The sequence below is a fragment of the Varanus komodoensis genome, unplaced genomic scaffold (genome assembly GCF_004798865.1).
Source record: "Varanus komodoensis strain SLA01 unplaced genomic scaffold, ASM479886v1 scaffold53, whole genome shotgun sequence".
NCBI classification, from domain to species: Eukaryota; Metazoa; Chordata; class Lepidosauria; order Squamata; family Varanidae; genus Varanus; species Varanus komodoensis.
Window position 1 is genome coordinate 1 of NW_025336126.1, and position 23,821 is coordinate 23,821.

A 23,821-nucleotide genomic window follows, 5' to 3' on the forward strand; every position below is an offset into this window, starting at 1 on the left:
TGCATAAGAGAGCATTTGGGAAGGCTGCATACAGCCTTGCTTGATCTAGAAGAAATGTAATCAAACCATGGGCAGGTTAGGATGACATAAGAACCCTTTGTGTGTTAATTTACATGTGGGGGGCAGTATCCCTTGTTAGCTGCCATTCTGAATATGGCTTGTGTCATATGAACCCTGCTGAGCAATGAGTAAGATAAAATGAAGCCTGTATCATATAACATAAATAGGCAGAAGAATTAAGTAATTGCAGATAAGCAGTACTTTGCAAAAGAAACTCAGAAGTCAGGGGGAAAGAGGGACATTTTAAGAATAGATATGCAACAAATCTTGCATATAAAATACCAAAGAGGAAAGATAATAAACGACAGATTGAGAATTAGTTCCTGTCACAATCAGACACGCTGAAAGTAAGCCAAGTGGGTTCAATCACTCACATTATTAAGTAATTAAGTGTTTGGTGGCTCGTTTCCCTTTAGTTCCTTGGGGGTCAAACAACCCATGCAGGGATCTGATGAAGGTGCTGCTAATGAAAGCTTCCATTTCCCATTCCTGACAGAGCAGGCAGAAGACTTATTTCAGCCTCTTGTTTTACAGAGAAACACTTTGTGGAACAACATCAGGATGAGCTGACAGAGCAGGTCTCTCAGGTACCCGAAGTCTTGGAGAGGCTTGTTGGTGTTGCACTGAATCATGGTCAATACAAAGCAATCATGTCCGAGCCCATGGATGTTTTGAGAATGCACAAGCTATACAAGTTGGTTCCAATATGGAAAAGAGAATGCAAAGACCATCTGTACCAGGTGCTACAGGAAACCAACAGACTCCTAATTGCACAACTGGAGGGTAAACCAACACTACATTCATGGGAAATCAGTTTTCAAAAAGTGATATATGAAAATAGTGGTTTTCTGCTTATCTCACCCACCTACTCTACATCCTTGGACATGTTTGGTTTTGAAGCATGCAGGCCTAGTGCAGAAAATGAGTGTCCTGAAAATGATCTCACATGTGCAGTACACAGCATTTGTAATGATTACATGAGCGATTAGAAGGGATGCACATATCCCCCTGTTTTGTCAGGATGTGGCCATTTTGTTTGCATGGCTGTTGCTTTATCACTGCTTCATCTGTACTATAGATATAAAACAGCTTCAGGGACCTTGAGTTAAGGAATGGGCTGTTAAAGTGCTTCACTTTGGATCCAATGTGCTCTTGATCAGCCTTCCTAAAACTTTGGCCTTGTTAAAATGGGCCAGATGGTCTATTTTGACCTTAGGTCAGGGGGTTAACCTCTCAAACCAAGGGATGGAATCTGTTTTGGAGAAGCTTTCAGGGACTGTGAGCAGGCAGGACTAAAGGCCAAATGGGCAGGTCCAAAATATAGCATATTTTTGCTTACAGCTTTCACTGCTGATAATTAAACCTTAGGACAGGCTCTTCATATGGGATAAAAGCTGCACAAAAAGCCAGGAAGCTGCCAAATTAATAGGGAAGGAATCATCTGAGGAAGCCTGGATTGCTGGATAGGGCCTCCTGGACCTGTCTTGTACCCTGATTAAGGCTACATGAACTAGTATCTATTTTTCTTACATCTCTTCTTAGAGGAGCACTTCATTGAGAGACACCAGGAGGAGCTGATTCAACGTGTAGTTGGTGTGGATCTTCTTGTAGTTTCTCTGTGCTGGAATGAAACAATAACACGTGAGCAAATGTCCAATCTGAAAGGTCCTGACCAACAGCAGATGCGGAAACTGTATGAACTGGTGCCAAGCTGGACGGCAAAGGACAAAGATAAGATGAAACAGATCTTAATGAAAACAAACAGGCGGCTCATGGCACAGCTTGCAGGTAAATATGTTGAAGTGGACCATTAACATACAGCTCCTGCCCAAAGCACTTGCATCCTCAGCTTACCCAGAAGAGGAAATAGGCACCAAACATGATGGAAACCCATAAGCTGTCCATGTGGGACCAGGACACTCCAGGGGTCATGTGGTGATCACACGAGGGAGATCAGTGCTTCGCTCAAGTCGCACCCTTTCGTGGGAAAGTTGGCAAACATGCCTGCAAACTTTTGAAGGGAGGGCATGCGGGCATCTGCTCTTGGACCAGGAAGTCCATGTAAAAACAAGGAAGACAATTTACTGACTGAAGGACCCTTTCAGTGTCACCCCAAATCAGTTGCCTAAGTCAGCCACCTCACCCTGCATCATGGTAGGGTCAGCCCTGTACCATGCATAGTTGCAACTGTGGGGAAGAAGGTGGGACTGGTATTTATTTATCTCCTATTGATTATTGCATTCATACCCCACCCTTGCTTCTCAAGCAAGGAACCCAAGACAGCTCACATGCTTCTCCTGCTGTCCATTTTATCTTCACAACAACCCTGTGAGGTAGCTTAGGAGAGTCCTGAGTCCCAGTCCAGTGCTCTAACTACTGCATCACACTTCCATCTGTTCTGGAGCTCTCCATCACCCCTCCTATTGATTGGCCATTTGGCTCACGGTTGTGCCCAGCCATCCCCAGGAAGCAGTGCCATTGAACCTCTCCGGCATTCCTGATTGCCAGGACATTCCTACTCTTGTAATTGTTCCCAAGGTATCTCTGCTTTCTTCGACTTCCCCTTCATTGTGTCTTAACGGCTGTGACACCTAGCTGCTGTATTCACCACACTGACAGCAGGAAATTCGGGCATCCCAGGCTTTCCTTGACAATAATTTTCAGAAACAATTGGGTTTCCCCCTTTAAACAGCTGCTCAGGATTCTCTGAATTTTGCCTGGACTGTACCATGTGGACAGGGCTCTATGCGGTCTTTTTTTATCTAATTCTGTTCTCCCACACCCCACCCAGCAGCTGCTCTTGGCCTCAGGAGGAAAGCTTTTATTGGCATCAGATCGGCTTCTTTTTTTACTGGGGCTGCACTAATTCCTTTTTTTTAATATATATATATATATATATATATATATATATATATATATATAATTAAAATTTTTAAACTAAGACTAAAAAAACCCATCAAACATCACAAACATTAGCATTGGATTCACTGAGTCAGCCTCCTACTACATATTTTTTAACATTCTAATATCAAATTCCAGTTGGTTTATCATAGTTTGAAAAACATCTCTAAATTTACGCCAAGTCCTGTTTCTCCAGCCAATTATAAAAAGAGTCCCAAATTTGATAGAAATCAGTATCCTCTTTCTCCTTCAACGATAAAGTCAGTCTATCCATTTCTGTACAGTCCAAGACCTTTCTTAGAATCAATCCATCGGGCTGCACTAATTCGGATGAAATCTCCACCCGCTGCAGCAGCTATTTAAAAGGAGGGGAAAGTGCAGGTCTGGTTTAGCTAGCAATGGCACTTATGTAAATTTCCCATAATCTGTCTCAGAGTATCATTTCTTTTCATTTTTAATAGTCAGTTCGGCAGCTCCCTCTGTGTCACTCATTTCATGGAAAGTTGTTCCCTGATCGTCTGCCCCCTCCCACTTCACATGGGCATATACAATCCCCTAAATGTGCTCGTTGCATCTTTCTCTTCTCAGGGGGCCATTTTGTGGACAGACATCGGGAGGAACTTGTTGAGCAAATGAAACCGTTCCCGCTGAGAAGGCTTTGTGGTCTTGCCCTGAATAAGGAACAATACAAGACTCTCACTGATTGCGCAACAGAAAAGGCAAAAGTGGAAGCATTATTCCAGTTAGAGCGGAAGTGGAGCAGGCGACAGAAAGACCAGCTGTATCAAGTGCTGCTAGAAACAAATAGACCCATCATTGAAATCCTGGAGGGTAAATTTAGAAGCTAATTCCACTGCTAGAGAAGTAAATTGAAAAGTTTATCAAAAGCACTGGCCTGGTTCACATGAAATGGCAATTTGTGGGTTATTCAAACCATGAATGGCTGAAATCGGAGTGTGTCAGTATGTTACCTCAAGCATGCTAATCACTCCCATTTTTAATTAACACTCCACATTTGCTGCATTTTTAGGTTGCTATCATGATGCTAAAACCTGGAGACTCTGGGTTGTTTAAGGGTTACACAACTCAGAGTAAGCAGAACAACAAGTGGTAGGCTAACTTTTGGTTATTTAACCTCTAAATAGCCCAGAGTTTCTTGGTTCAGAAGATTTGATAATAATCTACAAACAAGGCAACACTCGGCTGACAAACTGTAAGCTATTTTTAATATTGATGTCTTCATCCCAGTAGCTTAGCCATGGAGGGCCCCCAAGCATTCTAGCCGAAGAACACTGAGGAACCAGCTCCAGTTCCCATAAATTCTAAAACTGGTAAGGCAGTGAGTGATCTGTTGATGTGTTCTTTTATTAGAGGAGCATTTTGTTGAAAAGCACCAAGAAGAACTGATTCATCGAGTCCACAGTGTTGATGCTATCTTACGCAGGCTCCAAGATCAATGTTCGTTGGTAATGCAGGGCTCAGACCAGCAGAAAATGCAAGAGTTGTACACTCTGGTGCCAAAATGGAACAAGAAACAGAAGGACCGTCTATATACAGTGCTGAAGAAAACAAATGGACCCCTTGTTGCAGAACTTGAGGGTAAATAGATGGCACCAGAAAAATTTAAATTATTGATGTGAGAATGGACTGGTTCTTTACACTTGACCTGTACGTAGCTCTGCTCGTTCATGATTTCCCCTGGTTTAGGGCTTGTGATCACCCTAATGCATAAGTGGTCATGAGACATTATAATACTGGCACTTCATGGGGGAAAGTGATCTTGAAAAAATCTCTCTCCTAAGATGCTCAATCTTTTTGAAAAGTACCTTGCTGTTTTGGAGCATTTTGCAGCCCCTGCTTCTTGGGGCATGTACTTCTAGGCAAGCAGGCAGACCAAAAGATAAGAGAGGGTGGTTGGAGCCCCATCTGTGGAATGCCCTGCCTGGAAATGCTTGCAGGCACCTACATCGGGGCCTTTTCAGCACCCAGTGAAGAACATTTTTATTCCAAGATTGGTAAGGACTATTTCTAGTACTTTTAGATCTTAACCCTTTTATATTGCTGCTCAGTTGTCCTTTGGTTTGACATTCTGAGGTTGTGCCTTCCTTGCCATCTTGTACTTGGTCTTCCTTTTCCTCTTCTGCCTTCAACTTTCTTCAGTGCGATTGTCTTCTCCAGGGTGTCTTGCCTTCTCATGATGTGCCCAAGGTACACCAGCTTCAATTTGTTGTCACTTTTGCTCCTAGGGGAAGTCCAGCATACTTGCAAAGCTCTCCTCCAGCACCATGTTTCAAATGCTTCAATTTTCTCCTTGTCAGCTTTTTTCACTGCCCAGCTTTCACACCCATACATGGTGATCAGGAATGTAGCCATGCAGTGAACTGGTAGCAGACTTTTACTTTTAAAAGCCTTTTGAAAGACTGTAGACTTTTAAAACTGCAGTAGACTTTTAAGACAGTTGGATTTTGGAGGATTGGTGAAGGCAGGAACTGTTGTCTGAATGGTGCGGTGTGACTTCTAAAGTATGAGCCATAGCATTGGAGGAGTCAAAGCTAGGTGATGCTCTGTTTAAGGCTGCACAGTGTCTGGGGCTAGCACTTTTTGGAAAAACTAAAAAGGATCAGCTTGTGCTCCTGCAAGAAAAAGAAACCCATCAATCCAGATCCATCTTTCCATAATATTTTTTCCTTTCTCAGAGGGGCACTTCATTGAGAGGCAGAAGGAAACTTTAATTGAAAGAGCAACTGGGATCAAGCAGGTTGTGAAGCAACTGCTACGGGTTACAATCCATCACATTTTGTATTTGATCATCTTGAGCAAGCACACAGACAGTGAAAAAATGAACACCCTCTACACAGCGGTGCCCAACTGGAACGGAGACTGGAAAGATTATCTGTACCAGGCTTTAAGAGAAACAAATGGACACCTGATCAAGGAAATAGAGGGTAGGTCCGTGGTCCTGCATCCCCCACTGTTTCTCAGTCATTGAATTATTTGTTTGCTTAAAGAACAGCCACACAGAGTGGGAACTTGGGGTACTCAGTGGCATAAGGTAACTTGCACTGTTAAAGGAAACGCACAAAGTTTCAGTCACAGAATGAAATCAGATAAATTCACTGGTCTACATGGAACAGAAATAAAAGATGTGGAGACTGCAAAAGTTGATCCAAACTTTTTTTTAACTGAAGTGTTTGTTTAATCTCAGCACTTCTGGGCTGGATAGCATTTGGGCTAATTTAAACTCAATGAAAACAAGAAAATCTGTAGAACTAATGACGGTGCAGCTCCACAGTTGTTGGTGATCCGGATGTGCTCGTGTTAATGGTAAGGTACAAAATTTCTGCACGACTAAGAAACTAGGACACTAAACTCTAGGTACATCATGACAAGGTCTGTATATTTGCTATTGTGCTATAATCATATTTCTTCTTTTGAGATAGGAAGGAAAAGCTGTAAAGAGGGCTTGATTCCTGACCCACTGGCAGAGGAGAAATGCTATTTATGTGAGGAAGACATGGTAAGGAGCTTTAGTCTGCTGCTTGGATCCACAGGCAAAAATGTAATGTTTTACAAGAAAGAGGTTGAAACCAGAGATGTTCATTTAGAAAAGGAGAGAGAGGAATAATTGATTAAAACAGAGGTTAGAGAGAGAATGGGAGGCACATCTAGTTAATCTATCTAGAGCTGGTAATGTTGGAAATGACCTGATTTTTTTTTTTAAGTAGTAGGGACTAGCAGGTTTCTTTCAAGAATCACATGTATTTCTGGTCCATTTCTGTTCTGAATTCAAGGGCTTGAGCTTAAACTTTAAAGGCTTGGAACCTGAGAGATGAAATGCTGTTCCCCCCCCCCCCCCCCCATGAAACAGGCTGAGTTTAAGATCTTCCTCAGACAATCTTTTCCAGGTTTCCCTGAGAGGTTTGGAAGTGAAGTGGGTGATGACCAGAGACAGGAACTTTTTGGTTTTCCCTCAGGCAGAAAGTATGATGTCTTTTCAGCACCTTTATACTTGCCCAGGCTTTTAAGAATTTTTTAAAGGAGTTTTGGCTACTCTAAATCCCGAATTTTAGTTTGTGAGTGCTGGCATTCTGCTATTGTAAAATCATTTATTGGTTTTCAGTGTGGACTATGCTTCATTTTATTTTCTTTGTGAGTAATATGGGATTCCTTGAGACAAAAAAGTGGGATATTTTATTCTGTAAATGTTTGAATAATAAATAAATTCCTCCCAGATGCTCTTCTTTTTTCCACACTCTGCTTCTTTCTCATGGGTGAGAAAGAATAGCTGTGCCTTCCAGCTGGAGGCAAGAATGCTATTTAGCTAGTCGTTCTGTTTACATTTATTAAAAATATAATTTCACTTTGATTGTGCTTAAGTCCTACTGAGGTCCCAAACCAAACTATGTAAGCCCAAGGACTGGCTTTAATGCAATTTTCTCTCTTTCAGGATTTTCCAGAGGTAAAACCAGAACTTGTTCTAGATGCTAAAGGGGAGCTGAAGTTGTACAAGTAAGGATGGAAGAGGCACTCCACCCACTCTTTCTCTTTGGGCTCAGTGCTTAGCAGTAGTGGACCCTGCCTTCACCCCACCATCTACCAAATGCACCGACCAAAGTCCTTTTTATTCCGCAAAGCTACTAAATGGTAGAGCTTGAAAATTTCTCCAGTTGTGAATGCAAATCTCCTGGTGCTTATTAAGAACATCTATGCTTTAACATGAATGGCAAAGGCGCATAAGGCTAGTTGGACTCTCACCTGTTTCACACTGCACTGTATGTTTGGGAAACGTCTTTAAGCAATCCTGAGCGTTACATGTTAAGAAGTCAACAGGAGTCATCCTGTGCTATTGTGCTGCTCCGTAGTAAATAGGCACAAGAACTCATTTCTGCTCATTAAGACAAGAATTCTAAGACATAAACCAGTCCAAAGTAGTAGCTATCACAACCCCGGATAGATCACCTATTAATGCAACTGAACTATTCGAACCCCCAGCACCCCTTATCTTCACCCGAAACAAAAACAAGAAAAGCATATTGACTGCAATATTATTGGAGGTCAATGCCTTCCCAAGCCAAGGAGTATTGTAAGCCTAGGTTGCATATGCTGTGTTTGTCACCTTTGGGCACCAGATCAAGACAGCTCTTTATCCCGAGGCTTTTAAAGATATACTTGTTTCGCTGGGAGCTTGAGAGGATTCCCCATCCCAGGTGTTTTTCTTTCACAGGGCCATTCATTACTGCATCTTTTTAGCTGTTTTTATTTTTTTAATATTTCTTTTGATAAGATTTTTGGTATTTTATTGTATTGTTTTCATGTATTTTTGTAAACCACCTGGAGAGCTTTGGCTATTAGGCATTATAGAAAGGTGATGGTGATGGTAAAAATACAGCTGAAATGCTCAAGGGAATGCATCAACACATCCATGCCCACGCATCCTGCAAGTTGAGGAGCTTGTCAAGATCACCCCACAGCTTCTCTTCTAACACTCTCTCAGTCCCAAGATTTTTTTTTTAAAGGGATTGCTATGGGTCTGGGTGCCTGAAGCAACAGAACTCTCTTTGGGTACTAATACTGTGAGCCATCATCTAATGCTCAGCCCGTACATATACTTTTAATCACAGAAACACTGTTTATATTTCCAGTTAGTCCTGGGTAAGCACTGGACCCCTTGAAGCTTCTCACTGCTTGGGAGTGGGATGTATGTGAAAAACACATATAATGATATTCATAACCTGAAAACTTCTGAAAAACTTTCTCCAAAAATGCCAGTCTGTTAGGCCAGACCCTCCAGCTTGTGCGATCAAAACTGAAATTGCATGACTTTGGTTTGAACTTACTCTAGTGCACATGAAACAAACTTTGCTCTCTCTGAAAGAAATTTTCTACTGCAAATACTATGCAGAAAACCATTCCCTTTCTGCTGCACTGTGCATTTGTAAAAAATCAGAATATGCCTATCCGAGAAACAAATGTTGGTTGTTTTCCTCTCTTCTCTTTGTGTGTCATGCAGAATGCAGTGCCCCAGGGCAGGCAACTTTGAGTGCTCTGTAACCAAACTCAAGTTTGAGATGAGGTCAGGTGGGACTCTCACATACATGTACAGCTCCTGGGATCAGCATCTGGGCAAAGCTGAGATGCAGGACTGGATGGCAGCTGGTCCGTTGTTCAACATCCAAGCCGATGCTTCAGGCAAAGTGGCAACTATTCATCTGCCCCTTTTTATTTGTCTCAAAGGTATGTCCATTCTGCTTCTGTTGTGGAGGTTATCCAGAAATGGTTACTGTTCCCACCTGCATCAGAAGTAGGGCTACTGAAATGACGTTTTGCTTGATGACCTTTGGCCTACCCTCTTCTTTTGTGACATTTGGTCCACCCAGTCAGTCAGTGTCACTGTCATGTCCATCAAATTTCTTCATGCATTACAATAAATATTGCCAGCAGTCCTACTGAACAGTGAAGCATTACCGAGACACTGTGTGTTGGTGTTTAGAATAGCAGGCTGAGCTGGAAACACAAGAAGTTACGAGTCCCTGCACTGTCTCCTCTTCCCTCTTTACCAGATTAAATCCCATTGTGACTGTGCCTCTGGGAAAAAGTTACAGGAGTTCTGGCATGTCCCAATCTCCCTTGTCATCTTCCTTTTGCTAGATACAAGAATAAGCCTAAGGGAATGTTACTTCTTGCTCCCCTTAAGAGACAAATAATGAAGAAATTTTACAAGTTTTTGTTTTTATAATCGATTTGCAGGGAGGAAAACAGACATTTCTCAGATTAAAATTGCCCATTTCCTTGATGTGGGGATGACTGTGGAGGAGCCAACACGAATGAGTCCATTTCATGTGGTGTTAGAGAATCCTACATTTTCTTTCTTGGGTGTGCTGTGTAAGAGCATGTACCGGCTGTTTCACTTCTTCCCTATTCATTCGGTGGTGCAGCTGTATCAGTCGAGTAGGACTGCGAGCCTTCATCTCTATGTAATTCCAAATGACTCTTCCTTGATTCAGGTAAGCGAGAACTAAAAAAAACTGATGAAACTACAGAATTTGCTGATGTCTTCTGCAGGAAAGCACCTGCAGACTGGCCACTTAGCAACTGGGGCAGAAAGTGAGCCACTTTCCATGCTGAGCGCATGTGAAAGTGAATGGGCAGAATTCAATGTGATGCTTACACCCCTGCTGTTTCTTGTACACCCCACCAGTTCTGTTAACACAAGCAGCTCCCATAATTGGCGCAATTGTAATTAAGCGCTTGTTATTTCAAACAAGCAGAAACTTTGTTTCTGAAGGGAGGCCAGTGTTGGCATAAGGGAGCCCCAGCGACCTGGCCTTTCCGGCAATGAGTGTTTCTACTCCTTTTGAGGTTTTCCTAGGGAACACTCAATCTCCCTTGCACAGCAGAATCAGTGGGACCCGCCTCTTGCAGAAGGCAATTGATGGGGAGGAAAAGAATCAGCAGGGGCAAAACTACCCAGCTGGATCCTGACCACTGACTGAAAGGTGACAATCCTGAGAGTTCCATAGGAATTCTATGAATGTGGAGAAATAGTATTTATTTCTCAGTGTTTCAGTTACTCAGATGAGATTGTCAGCACTGAGCTTTTAGACAGTTGATTCAAGTTTGTTTCCCAGTGTGATGCAGGATAGCCTTTGGTTTTTCTGCAACCTGGACTGAACATGAGGAAATCCTTGCAATAAAATTAAACGTATGCAATTATCCTATCAAACTGCTATAGTAACCCAAGGGTACAACTGTAAGCTACAATCCTGCTCTGCAAGGAGAGCAAAACCCTTGCAGAAGTGCTTCCATCCAACATTCTCTGCAGAATAGTTTGCCTCATGTAGCTTTTTCCATTTGTGCTTTAGTCAAAAATGCTCTGTTTTCCCTAAACAGGCCATCAAAGACGAGGAGGAAAAGCACCACTCGATGCTGGTGCAAAAACGCCCACAAACAGATGAACCTTTGTACTTTGGGTCTCACTATGTTGTACGCAGCTCAACAGATCTGAAGATAAACCCAGAGGTTGGTAGATGCATGATCTCACATACCATACCATGCTAGAATGAATTATCTTTGCAGCCCTTTTGACGGTCCTGATGGTCATCCAGACCTAGCACAGAAATGATGTGGAGCCTGGCAGTTCATGGTTTTGCATTACTGTTTGCCTCATGGCTAGCAGAAAAAAATTACAGAAAAGAAGGAAATCTCTGCATATGCATTTGATAAATATTGACTTGGAACATTTAGGCTCAAACATGTACACACTGTCCTGGAAGTAAGCCCCACTGAACTCAGAGATCCCTGGTGGATAATTACCCATCTTAAGATTTCTCTACCTGAAGGATAATCTTTTCTTCAGTGATGGAGTGCCTGCCATCTACTCGGATTTGTTTTCAGCACCAGATTTATTTCTCAGGCATTTAAAGTTTATCTGTGCTCCTTAATCCTGCATTTATTTGCAGTTGGTGGTGATTTTTAAACAAAGATCACTGTCATCTCATAATGTATTTCACTTTGTATTGCTTTATTTGTAAGCTGCCTTGAAAGTATTGGTATCGAACGGCAGCATAAAATTAGTTCTTCAAATAGGTAAAGCATGAAATGTCCATTGGTGCTTCTTTGACTTAGATTCCTCATCTCTCTATCTCATCGTATTTCTTCACCAGGAACTGGAATTTTCCTACCAGAACCCAGGACAATTGCAGTCTTTTGTGGAAATCTGTGTTGGAAAAGAGGGGCGAATAGAACTCAGCCTGAGAAAGAAGGAAAATCTTTGCTCAGTCTGGGATGCTTGGCTGGAACCAGGTATATACTCCCAGATGGAATACTTTTTATTGGCAGATACAAGGCAGCTTTGCAAAGAAGAGCTCAAAAGCTTCTAGCTCTCTACAAATTTACAAAGGTTTTCTTGTGTGGTCATCTGGAGTGAATTTTGCTCTGGACAGGTGATCTTGGATTGCAAGTCATGATGAAACCCCCATATATGTAAACTAGAGTTAAAGACACTATCTGGCTTCTGGCTGGACCTGCAGATTCCATTTTACTTATTGCCTAACAGGAAAATCAGTTCACAAGTTGCTATTAGTATTTTTTTTGAACAAAACACAATCTGAATTAGAAAGAGCATGCTTCCCTGCTTTTGCTTCTATTTTTCATTTAAGTGGGGGAAAGCATATAGGCAGTAGTCTCTTTTATTTTGCAGGAGAGAAAAATAGCTCTTATTGCCCAATAATGCAATTGTGAACTCTGCCCCTATGATAGGGTAATCTTTTATTAAGCAGGCATCTGCCACCCTGGACAAAACACACATTTATTACTCCAGTGGTCGATATTATGTTCCACAGTCATTTTCATATGTGCAACGAAGGGGAAATCCATGCTGAGGAACACTGGCAAAAGAATTTGGGTATGCCAGTACAGTGCCTGCTCAAACCTGTGTCGTTGCATCAATATGAAAAGCAAACAAGCAAACGCAACAGCATCTGTGAAAATGTTTCCATGACACCACCTGTGGGAGGTGCAAAATTCTCCATCAGCCCAGCCCCCAACAGGGGAGACCCCACAGAAGCAAGAAGTCCAGTGGCACAGGATTGATTGACTCCAAGATCATCCCTGATTTTGCAGAGTACAGGTCCAAACTGCAGTTAATAGAAAGCTTATCAATTCTAGCCTGAAATGAGACCTTCAGTACAGGAGAGTTTTCAGCAGCAGCAGAATGTTAAGCCATGCTGGGGGAAAAGTATGGCCTACAGCAAGTAGTGATGAGCTGCATGCTGAAAGCTTAGAGACTTTTCTGAAGTCTGGAGAGAAACCCTCCGAGTGTCCGGGGTATGGTTACCAGAAAACCCCACAAGGTGACTGAAGTGTCTTTAGCTCAATGTGAGTCCTCTTCTTCCACACAGGTGCTGACAAGGGATTCTCTTGCTGGACCTGCAGTTTGGCCCTGTGGTCTGTAAAATTAGGGATAATCTCACTCAGGAAATGCCGAGCCACAGACTTTTTCCCTTTAATGGCATCTGTCGTACTGCAGGCTGGGCTGATGGAGTGTTTTGCCCCTGCTGCAGAATCATGATATCATGTGAAAACACCTTAACTAGGCTAGACATGCAGTACGGGAGAAGATTGGATATATTGGATATATTCAGTCTGGTTATATTTGAGATTCATGTGCAAATAAAGTGTTGCATTTTTAGAGCAACTGTTGTGATATTTTTAAGATACAGCAATAGAGGTGTTCACAAGGAATAAAACACCTGTGATCTGAAATCCAGGAGGTGGTGGAAACTGAGACTCCCATCTCTACATGGCACCTTAAGTCTTCAACCAGTGTGAGTTAGACAGAATTATTTTTCCCCTCACAACTGATATTTAAAACTCAGAAATCCGATTGCCCTTCCTTTAAGGACAGAAGCAGGAGAGGAGAGCAGGAGAGTTTGGGGAGAAATGGCTCAACCCATTTTTCTTTTGTTTCTGTTCTAGAGGAACTGTTGATTCAGAAAGAGCACCCTACTTCTGTCCCAGCAATTAAAGAAAAAGGTACCAGAAAATGATCACTTGAGATGCTGTTTTTGTACATGAATCCACTGTACTATTCAGGAGAGATGACATCTCAAAACCCTTGACAAGTTGAAATCCTATCCCTTATTCAGATGAGTTAGGCCAGAGGTACCCATGGGTCTAATTTTTCCCACATATTTTTCTTGGTATCCATAAGTGGTCTCTCACTTGAAAAATAAATAAGATAACTGGTTGGCAGCTGTGTTTGCTGTGAAGTAGGTTCATGTTGTTGCTGAAGACAGAGTTTACAGGAGTAATTGCCATGTGTGGCAGCTCAGTCATTTGGGCATGTCACCCATTTTGTGATGGTGCCTCAGGCAGTTTCTCAAATTGCCAAATGTACCCACAGTGCCCATGGTTGCTTAACCCCACATTAGACTTTACTCTGCATTTTCAGAACTGGGGTGCTTTATAATTCATAGTAGTAACTCAAGATCTGAACATTTTAGCCAGGTTTAACAAAATCCTAGAATGTAATAATACTAGTTGAAAGATGACGAATAGGTTTTTCAAATTGCCTGTCTGAACATGGGGAAAGTTGTTATTTCTTTTTCAGTGGATTCTGAGTTAGTACAAGTGGCGTTGATCCAGGGAGATGACCCCAGTGCTCCTACCAGTTCTTTCAATATTTTCATTTGGTATCGACCAAGTTTTGTGGGTGCTATCAAGCTTCACAGACATCTTCCTGACTGGGGGGCAGGGGCACAATCAAGACCATGACATGCTTTTTGGAAGCCACACTTCATCATCTTCCCTATTACTATTACTAGCAGCACCAGTCAAAGCAACGAAGACCATCCGCGACCACCTATGGAAGAACCTGGAGGAATTGCAAGATTATGATCTGAAGAAGTTCAAGGGCAAACTCAATGAATTCCCAGTGAAGGGGGGCTTCGAAAACATCCCCAAAGGGCAGCTGGAGAAGGCAGATGTCTTAGGCCTCACTGATCTGCTGCTCAACTACTACGACGAGGCGTATGCGGTGGAGCTGACTGTTAACGTGCTGGAAGCCATCAACCTTAGGCGCCAGGCAAACAGGCTCACCAAGATGGGTAAGGAAAGGGGCATTCCAGCACCTAAAGAGAGTGTCGCCATCGATGTAGTCTTGCTTCCAATCTGCAAATGGCATGAAGGGCACAACCCTAGGCATGCTGAGAAGCAAAAAGGCCTACAACTCCTAGCATGCCCAGCCAGCATGGGTGTTGTAGATTCTTTTTCTGTCTAAACATGCATAGAATTGCATACTAAAAGAACGGTAGGTGTTTTGTGTATGGTGAATAACAGTAATAAAGTCCACCAGCACGCACTTTCTCCCACAGGACATGGTTCATATGTGGTTATTTCTGATGAGCTTCAGAGAGATTTACGGCTAGTCTGTATGAAGCATATAACCCAGTGCTTTATAGAGGCGTCTTCCACTTTCTTTACAGGAAGATTAGAGAGTCCTTCATGCAAGTTTTTTTTCTTTTGCCTTCTGAGGGGTTTTCTCTCTGCCTTTCTCTACGTCCCTATATGGTCCATTATACAACACAAGGTGGTGGGTGGCACAGAGTAGAGCTGCAAAAATACAGGAGGCGTCTGTAGTGATTTATGGTGTCATTTGGGGAAATGCTAGACTTTCTTCACTCTTAAAAAAAATGTACTGCAAATGGTTGGAAAACCTGGGAGAGGACATGGAGCATGACCATGTCAGGACATGCCTCAAACCCTTCGCATCAGCGTTTTGCTAGAATCATCACATCAGAAACAAGATGTGGGGTAAGTGGCTTGACTCCAGACTTGCCCAACTTGTTGCAATAGACTTCGTTTTCTTCCCCCCCTTTACAGGTCTTGCTGATCAATGCACTAAACCTTCCCAAAGGCTTCCTGAGGCAACAGGTAAAACTGTGTTTCTGTTGTCCTTCGTTTCTCCTGTGCCATCCGCTTTGGTTTGCTTAGTGTGGTGGCTGGCCCACTTTTGCAGGCATGATGTCAGGATGCTGTGGAAAAGGAGCCCATTTGAATGTGAACAATTTCACTGGACAGAGTGAGGGGTAAGAAGGCTAGATGGAGTGTGCAAATCTGTTCTTGGATGTCTTTACCAATACTTTGTTTCAGGGCTTTTTTTGTCATAGAACGCACCGGAACAACGTTCCGGCACCTTTTTTTGACAGATTTTTCCATGTGATTGTGAATTGCCCTGTCGGGCGTAGCAGGTCGGCAGCAAACAGCATTAAAATAGCACCTGCGGGCTGCGTGAGTGCCAGCACTGCTTGTGAGGGCGCAGGATCGGTTGTGTGGTCACGCGCTGAGTGCTTACTGCTGACGGCGACCATTATGTTTTTGTGTGTGTAGAGTGACGGGCTACGTGCAAAAGGTAAGTAAGTCAGGCCTCCTCCAGGAGGGGTAGCTGAACATTCCCCTCCACCAGCTCTCATGGTGGGAGGATGGCAGCTGCAGGTAGGGCAAAGGTGCTGCGCCCCTCAGAGGTGCAATACTGGTGGGGGCCAGAAGGAAGAGGGGGGCGCACTTTGTGTCTGTGCCCAGTGATCTGAAAGGCCCAGGGGAATCCATGACATATGGCTAAAATTCCCAAGGGTTCAGGTGTCATGCCACCCCCGCTCCAATTCACTGATGAGTGTTTTGAATGGAGGAAGCTATCAGAACACTGAAGGGGAGACCCTCGCTGCTGCCTCACCCCACATCTATAAGGAGGCCACAATGAAGATCAATTCAAGCACTTTGTAGGAGCTGGGTCCCCTAGTAGCCTGTCCTTTTGACTTTTGCCTTAGCTTTGCAGGATAGGGACACTTTAGTTAGTGCATGCCTCCTGAGAATTGAAGCAACTGTGCTGAAGCAAAATCATCTGCACTTTTATCTCGAATTTGGACCAAGACACACTAAGTGAAATTGTCTATTGGACCAGCTTCACTCATTGACCTGTTAAGTTGGGAAAGGCAATTTATGCATGATTTTGCAGTGCCCCATTCCCAGCTGCCATCATTCTTAATGTTCACATGCAACATAAAAAGAGCAAGCATTCTGAAAGAGCAAGTTGGGAGAGAGAAGGAGGTGAACAGCAGGCTCAGAGAGCTAGTTGGAAGGACTCCAAGGGACTGGTGATATCTGCAGAGAACTGTGGGCTACCAGTATCAAAATAATGGTTTTCTTATATTTTTCTGTAGAGAAAAGACAAGCCCTGCAGAATGTTCTGTGCAAACTAAAATTAGAGACTCATAAAAGCAACAAACTCTCCTTGCGAGAAGTCCTGGAAATCAACCTTGGAAGTCTAAAGGAAGCCACCCCCCAGAAACTGGGGGATTTGCCCTGGCATTTCCTGAGGAAGGTCCTGTCTCTGAATGTGACTGCCAGGAACACAAACCTTGAGCAGGGACAGCTGAACTATCAAGAAATGAGGGAGAAAGAGGAGGGGAAGCTCTTCAGTGAGAACATTTTCTTCACTAATGAGAATATATCTATGAACACCCTTGACGTCCTCTGTGCTGTTCTGCTTTGTTCGGACAGTTTCCTCCAACAGGAGATCCTCTCCAAGATGTCCCTGTGCCAGTTTGCCCTGCCATTGCTGCTGCCTCCCTTGGAGAGTCCCACCTGCACCCTGATGCTCTGGGCCATGAGGGATATTGTGAAGAAATGGAGGCCCCATTCCATGGCTGAAAGCCGAGGCTTTAAGGAGGAGAGCCTGGTGGCGGCATCCATGCCAACCATCTCCTTCGTGCGGATGGGGAACCTGCAGCTTTCTAAGTCCAATCTGCTCAATGTGTTTCTCAGCCCCTCCCAGCAGCACCACAATTTCTTCCAACATCGAGACATGGAGTGTGGGACCATTCCTCGTGAAATTGCTGACGGGCTGGTAGAGATGGCCTGGTATTTCCCAGGAGGGCAGCAGAGCTCAGATCTTTTCCCAGAACCAGTTGCAGTTGCAAATCTCCGTGGAGATGTTGAATTGCACCGGGTGCAATTTAGCTTTTTGACACAGGTCTCTTCAGCTGTCTTTATATTTACTGAACACATAGGTCAGAAGGAATATGACTTTTTGTCATCACTGAAGGACCCTTCAACTCAGTACTACTTCATTCTGGAATGTGAGAGTAAAGAATGCAATGAAACACTGACTTTCTTAAATAAATTGGCACCAGTGCTCAAGTTCAATACATCACACGTATTAGCAAAAGCTGCCACAAGAAATAAAGCAGAATTTGTGGAGAAGTTACGATCTACTGTTGGAAAGATAATAACTTCTTGCAAGAGAATAAGCATAGAGGAGATGGTTGCTGTCACTGGGGACTGTAAAATCCAGGTAGATGAGCACAACCAAGAATGTCAGAATGCTTTCAGGTGGGCTCAGCAAATTACACAAGATATAAAGGATGTAGTAACTTATAAGAAAGAAATGCTAATACTGCAAGGTGATCTCTGGACAAATCTAGCAAAACTAGAGAAAGAACTGTGCAGAACAGAGAGACAAGGGGACATACCTTTGGAAAATTACAAGTCGGAACTGACAGGCAAACTATTAGAAATACGTAAAGAGCAGAAAAAACATGGCCTCTCTACTGATATGATTAAATTCATCAATGGTATCAAATGTTTGAAGTTTGATGAGAAGCACTGCTTCTTAAAATGGATGAAGTACATGCTGGATCACATTGCTAGGGAGAATTTTTCTCGGTTACAGGAGGAATACAAAGAAAAATGCAAAGTGCTAGGGTACAGTGGCCAGAGTATCTCAGACACTGAGCGAGAAATATCTTTCTCTTCCTTGGGTGTTGAGCATTTCATTCGTGAGCTGGGGCAATTTTATGAGGCAGAATATTCAGTGACTAAAGGGAGCCAGATTAAAAGTCAATTTAATAATTTCCCAAGCATTGCAGCTGACTTGATGCTGGAGGGGTTTCCTCTGGAGCTGATGGATGGAGATGCTTTCAACATCCCCTTGCAGTGGATAACTGATGTTCTGCATGATCTCAACAACAAAGTAGGAGGTCAGTCCAAACTGATGGTGATAGCTGTGTTAGGGATGCAGAGCACTGGGAAATCCACGCTGCTCAATGTGATGTTTGGTCTGCAGTATCCTGTGAGCAGTGGTCAATGTACACGAGGTGTCTTTATGACGCTCCTTCATGTGAGAGAGCACTTGTCGAAGGACCTTGGCTGTGATTTCATCCTGGTGATAGATACAGAAGGTTTGAAAGCCTCTGAGCTGGCCAAATTGGAAGACAGCTATCAGCATGACAATGAATTGGCTACTCTGGTGAGTGGACTGAGTGACATCACAATAGTGAACATGGCCATGGAGAATGCCACTGAAATGAAGAACATACTGCAAATTGTCAGCCATGCCTTCCTCAGAATGGGGAGGATTGGGCAAAAACCGAGCTGCCTGTTTGTTCATCAGAATGTGAGTGATGTCTCAGCACATGACCAGAATATGAGGGACAGGAAGCACCTTTTGGAGCAGCTCAATGAAATAGCCAAGGCTGTAGCAAAAATGGAAAAATTTGAAAGAAATATCACGTTTATAGACATTATGGACTATGACCTAGAAAAGCACCATTGGTACATCCCAGGGCTGTGGCATGGAGTCCCTCCTATGGCTCCAGTTAGCAGAGGGTACTGTGAAAAAGTATTTGAGTTAAAGAAGTATATGTTTGAATTCATAAGGAGTGACTTATATAAAAGGACTCGCAAGGACATCCCCCAGTTTATTGAATGGGTAAAGAGCATATGGAATGCTGTGAAACATGAAGAATTTGTCTTCAGCTTCCGCAATAATCTCATAGTAGAAGCTTATAGCCATGTATCAATGAAATATTCCAAGTGGGATTGGGAATTCCGAAGGGAGATGCACCTCTGGGTATCTGAGCAGGAAACTCTGATTCAGAATCTTCCTCTTGAAAAAATTGATCTCAGTAATTTGAAATGTCAACTTCAAACAAAGCTTTCATGTGGAGAAATTAAGATTTTGCAGAACTTGGAGCAATGCTTTAAATGTGGAGCAGCAAATCTGTACCTGGTGAAAAAGTACAGCGAAGATTTTGTGAGGAGCACTAACAACCTCAAGTGTGAACTTGAAAATTATTCACTTAATAAATTTCAGGAAGCCATTCGAATTAAAAAAGGGCTACACAAAATTGACACTCTAAATGCTGAATTCTTGAAAACAATTAAAGGAAAAGTCGACAGTCTTCTTGAAGAACATAGGAAGAAAAGGTGCAAATTGGAAAATAAGGAACTTGAAAGAGAGTTTGAAAGATTATGGAGAAAAACATTGTCAGAAATACCATTTTATAACTTAGATACATGCAAAATACATTCAGATATGGAGTTACATCTAAGAAAGCAGCTGTCCTCTTCCGAGAGCTTAGTCAACAAAAAATTAGAAGAAGCAAAAGGTTTATTAAACTACAGAATACATACCTTCCAAATGAAATATGATTATATAAATTTACCATCCTTTGGCCATGGGAAGGAACATATTTTAATCCAAAATGAGCAGCTGAGTAATGTAAAAGTATTTGCTAACTGCCTGATAGCTAAATGCAATTCATTTATTGATGAAAAAGTCAATGCAAAAAGAGATTATGATGAAACATACTGTGTTGAACTTTTGCATATTATCAATGAGAACCTTCAGCAAAGTGATGTTCAAAAACTTTGTACACCTTCTTTTGAAGTGGACCTGAACCTTCACATTTTGGGAGAAGCAGCTTATATCTTTCAGAAGATGCATGAAGACTTCATAAAGAAAAATGATCCTCAACTACAACTGGAAAAATGGAAGTATAACTATATCTCTATTTTCAAGGATCTTTATCTGGAAAAAGATACCCAAGAAATTACAGCTAATAATTTTTGTTACCAGTATCTCCAACCTGCCCTAGTGGAATATGTCAACAAGCGACTTGGGATAGAAATAGTTGATAACATTCTCAACAGTACAGAGTCCATTGGATATGCCAGTCGAACCTTCTTCCAGTTTACTGTCCTGAAGGACTTACTAGAAGAAAAGAATTTCAACCAATTTGTGAAATACATTGAGGCCTATGAAGAGTTTGTCAAGAACTGGATCAGTAGAAAAGTGTTGTCTTACTATACCAAATATGAGGAACTGAATAACTTGGAGAGACAAGTACTTTCTACAATACTAAAAAAAATGAGGGAAACACTGGAAAATCTGGAACATAAAGAGACAAAGACAATCTTGGAATTTGTAGACCAATTTTGTCAAAGTTTGCAAAAGTATTTGGTCTTATCCAAGGACAGTCTAATGGGCTTACAGTCCAATAATATGTTCAATTTTGGCCAATTTTCTGCTCGTGTAAAAAACTTACTTCCCGATTTGCAAAAACAAATTCTGGCTGAGTTTGATCTTCTGGATATTGGATCCAAACTATCTAAATTGTCTGTGAAGCCCCAGGAGGAGATCTTCAAGCGAGTGTTTGGCTGCGGGAAGCAGTGTCCCTTCTGCAAAGCCCCCTGTGAAGCTGGAGGGAGTGATCATAAGGAGCATTTTGCAGCAGTCCATCAACCTCAAGGGCTGAGAGGATACAAAAATACCCAAACAGGAAAGCTTTTACATGATATGTGTTCTTCTTCTGTGACATCCAAACTTGCTTTCAAATGTATGGATACCAACTGGGAATGGCATCCATATAAAGACTATCGTGACTACTATCCTGAGTGGTCCATCCAACCAGATCCCAGTATCAATGCTTCCAATTACTGGAAATTTATATTTAAAGAATTCAGCCATGATTTTGCCAGATACTATAATGCTGACTTGCCAGATCTTCCACATGACTGGGGAAATATAACAAAAGAACAGGCACTAGAGAGTTTGAAAAGTAACTATAATATGACATAAGGAATCTGCAGCAGTCTGGAGAGATATTGAACCATGCTTGAACCATGCTTGTGTGTATATATGTGTACATACATACATATACCATATTTTTCCATGTATAAGATGCTACTTTTTCTTTAAAACATTTAGCTTAAAATGGAGGTGCGTCTTATACACAGGGGGTGCGCTTGGGGGGGGAGACTGGCACGATCGCACGCGCAGGGGGGTGGCGAAGCGGCATGTGCGGGAGCAGCTTGTTCACTGCAAATCGTTAGGAAAAGTGGGGGTGTCCTATACATGGGGGCGTGTTATAGATGGAAAAATACAGTACATATGTATATTATATGCAGTATTTCACCATCAAAGTCTCATGGTTGTCAAGCATAATGTCAGTCCACAAATTATGGCAAAATTACATGACAAAGTTAGCAAAACTAAATGACTTTTTTAAAAAAGATGCTGAGAAACTGAAAATGCTTTGCATAATTTCTGGTCAATAGTCATTTGCATTTCTCTGGAATTATTTAAATTGCTGCCAATAATTCCTTTTTTGCCAAATTGGATGAGGAAAAAATGAAACAGTTTCTGCATTGCTGCAAAATTATGGTTCTTTGGGATGACACAGGGTGAACCTGGACTTCCCATTCCACATGAATTACACTGGACTTTAGGATAATGCTAATTTGCACCCACAACCCAGTTTTCACCATCCAACTCCTGGTCAGGATGTTTGTGCTTTCTAAACATAAAGTTTTAAACTGTTTATTTGGTGACATTTTGCTGTTTTACTGTATGCTCGATTGCAGTATACATTTTTTACATTTTTTAAAAATGTGTATGATGTACCCTTATTCTTACAGCTATACTATCTAACCTGGGAACATACATTTATGTTGAAGGTGCCAGATATAAAATGTCAAGCCAATAAATCAGTAAATAATATTTTTAATTAATCTGATGACTTGTATCTCCCACCATCTTCATAAGAATACATATGCCCATCCTCCCCTCCCTTATTAACTGCTCTGGCTGGTTTCAGACAACTCAGCACACATGTGGTTTATAAGCTTATCATATTGTGTGAACCCAGTCAATCCCTCTCCCTCTCCCCTGGTCAAGGCTAGCCTTTCCATCAAGCAAAGTGAGATGGTTATCTCAGACAGCAGATGCTGCGAGTTGACAGCAAGGTGTTAGAGGTAAGAGCTGCATACTACACAGTCCTGAACCCCCAAAGCAAGCCTCCTGCCTTCAGGTACAGGGGAGGATGCTGTCCAAGCACCAGTGTTGTCTTGGGCCTATAGCCACCTCCAGCAACAGAAAAAATAGGAAATACAGAGGAGCTGGTGAGAAGAAAATGCTATGTTCTGACTAGGTGCAGGAATGCAGGATTCATTTTAGCTGAAAAACAGATAAGAACACAAGAAAAGCTATGCTGGACCAGACCCAAGATCCATCTAGTCTAGCACTCTGTACATATAGGTGGCAACCCAGCTGCCCACGAGATCCATCAAGCAGGATGAGTATAAGACCTCCTCCTGCCCTGCTCAGCAACTGGTGCACGCAGGCATGCCACTTCTGGTCCAGGAGGTAGCACAAGGCTAGCAGGACTAGTAGCCACAGATCCCTCATGAATCCATCCAATCCCTTTTTAAAGCCATGCAGATGGGCAGCCATCACCCCTTCCCATGGCAGCAAATTCCATTGTTTTATTATAGGCTGTATGAGGAAGCCCTTCCTTCTATCGGTCCTAAACCTCCCACCCAACTGCCTCATGATGCAGCTACCCCTGATTGAACTGCATGAATTCACTCTCCCCTGGGCCCCTACAGCCTCCTCTGAGCACCTGTATTATCTGTTCTACATCCGTGTTAGGAAGCATCTCACGTGAAGTGCAAATGCATTAAGCTAAATCCCAAAACTCCTACAACTGACATTCTGTCACCTGAGATGAAGAATTGGATGGCACCCTCTCCTAAACCAGACTGACAGATTAATCTCCATCAGGGTGCCAATGTGTCTTCTACTGTTTAATCAGTCTGCAGCATCACCCATCCAACTCATACTGTTTTCAGCCAGAGGAGCAGCTGTGTCTTAAAATGAGTCCTGAACTATCATAAAGATGAATACATTCCATATATCCATGAAAATGTAACACAAAACTATGGTGCACACACTGAAAAAACAGCGGAGAAAGCTAACAAGAAAATTGGTACATTCAAAACATGGTGCTGGAGGACACCTGGAAAGATGACCAGGTGTGCCTGTGAAGGGTCAGTAGGGCTTGCTGCCTCTTAGCAGGCACCCAAATTGCACCTGGCCTCCCTGACGGTTCTTGCAGGCAGTCAGCCTCTAGGGGCAGTACAGCAGGCATGGACAGAGCAGCTGGGAAGAGAGATGTCTCCAGCTGATGATGCCACCAGCCCTCCCTGCTTGCCGCTTGCTCCCTCAGCCCAAATGGGCACC

The 23,821-nt window shown here is 42.6% G+C and overlaps 1 protein-coding gene across 1 annotated transcript in view; it reads left to right on the forward strand.

Annotated features, from left to right (window-relative positions):
- Positions 1–680: 680 nt before the first annotated feature.
- LOC123032111 (interferon-induced very large GTPase 1-like) overlaps positions 681–23,821 on the forward strand; it is a 35,532-nt gene continuing 12,391 nt past the window's right edge. The window contains 15 exon segments of the mRNA XM_044447764.1: positions 681–843; positions 1,603–1,848; positions 3,550–3,792; positions 4,333–4,560; positions 5,658–5,906; positions 6,402–6,478; positions 7,409–7,470; positions 8,972–9,195; positions 9,709–9,965; positions 10,852–10,980; positions 11,625–11,763; positions 13,438–13,494; positions 14,286–14,567; positions 15,343–15,393; positions 16,680–17,130. Of these exon segments, the coding sequence (XP_044303699.1) occupies positions 711–843; positions 1,603–1,848; positions 3,550–3,792; positions 4,333–4,560; positions 5,658–5,906; positions 6,402–6,478; positions 7,409–7,470; positions 8,972–9,195; positions 9,709–9,965; positions 10,852–10,980; positions 11,625–11,763; positions 13,438–13,494; positions 14,286–14,567; positions 15,343–15,393; positions 16,680–17,130 (2,828 nt within the window). The 5' untranslated portion in view covers positions 681–710.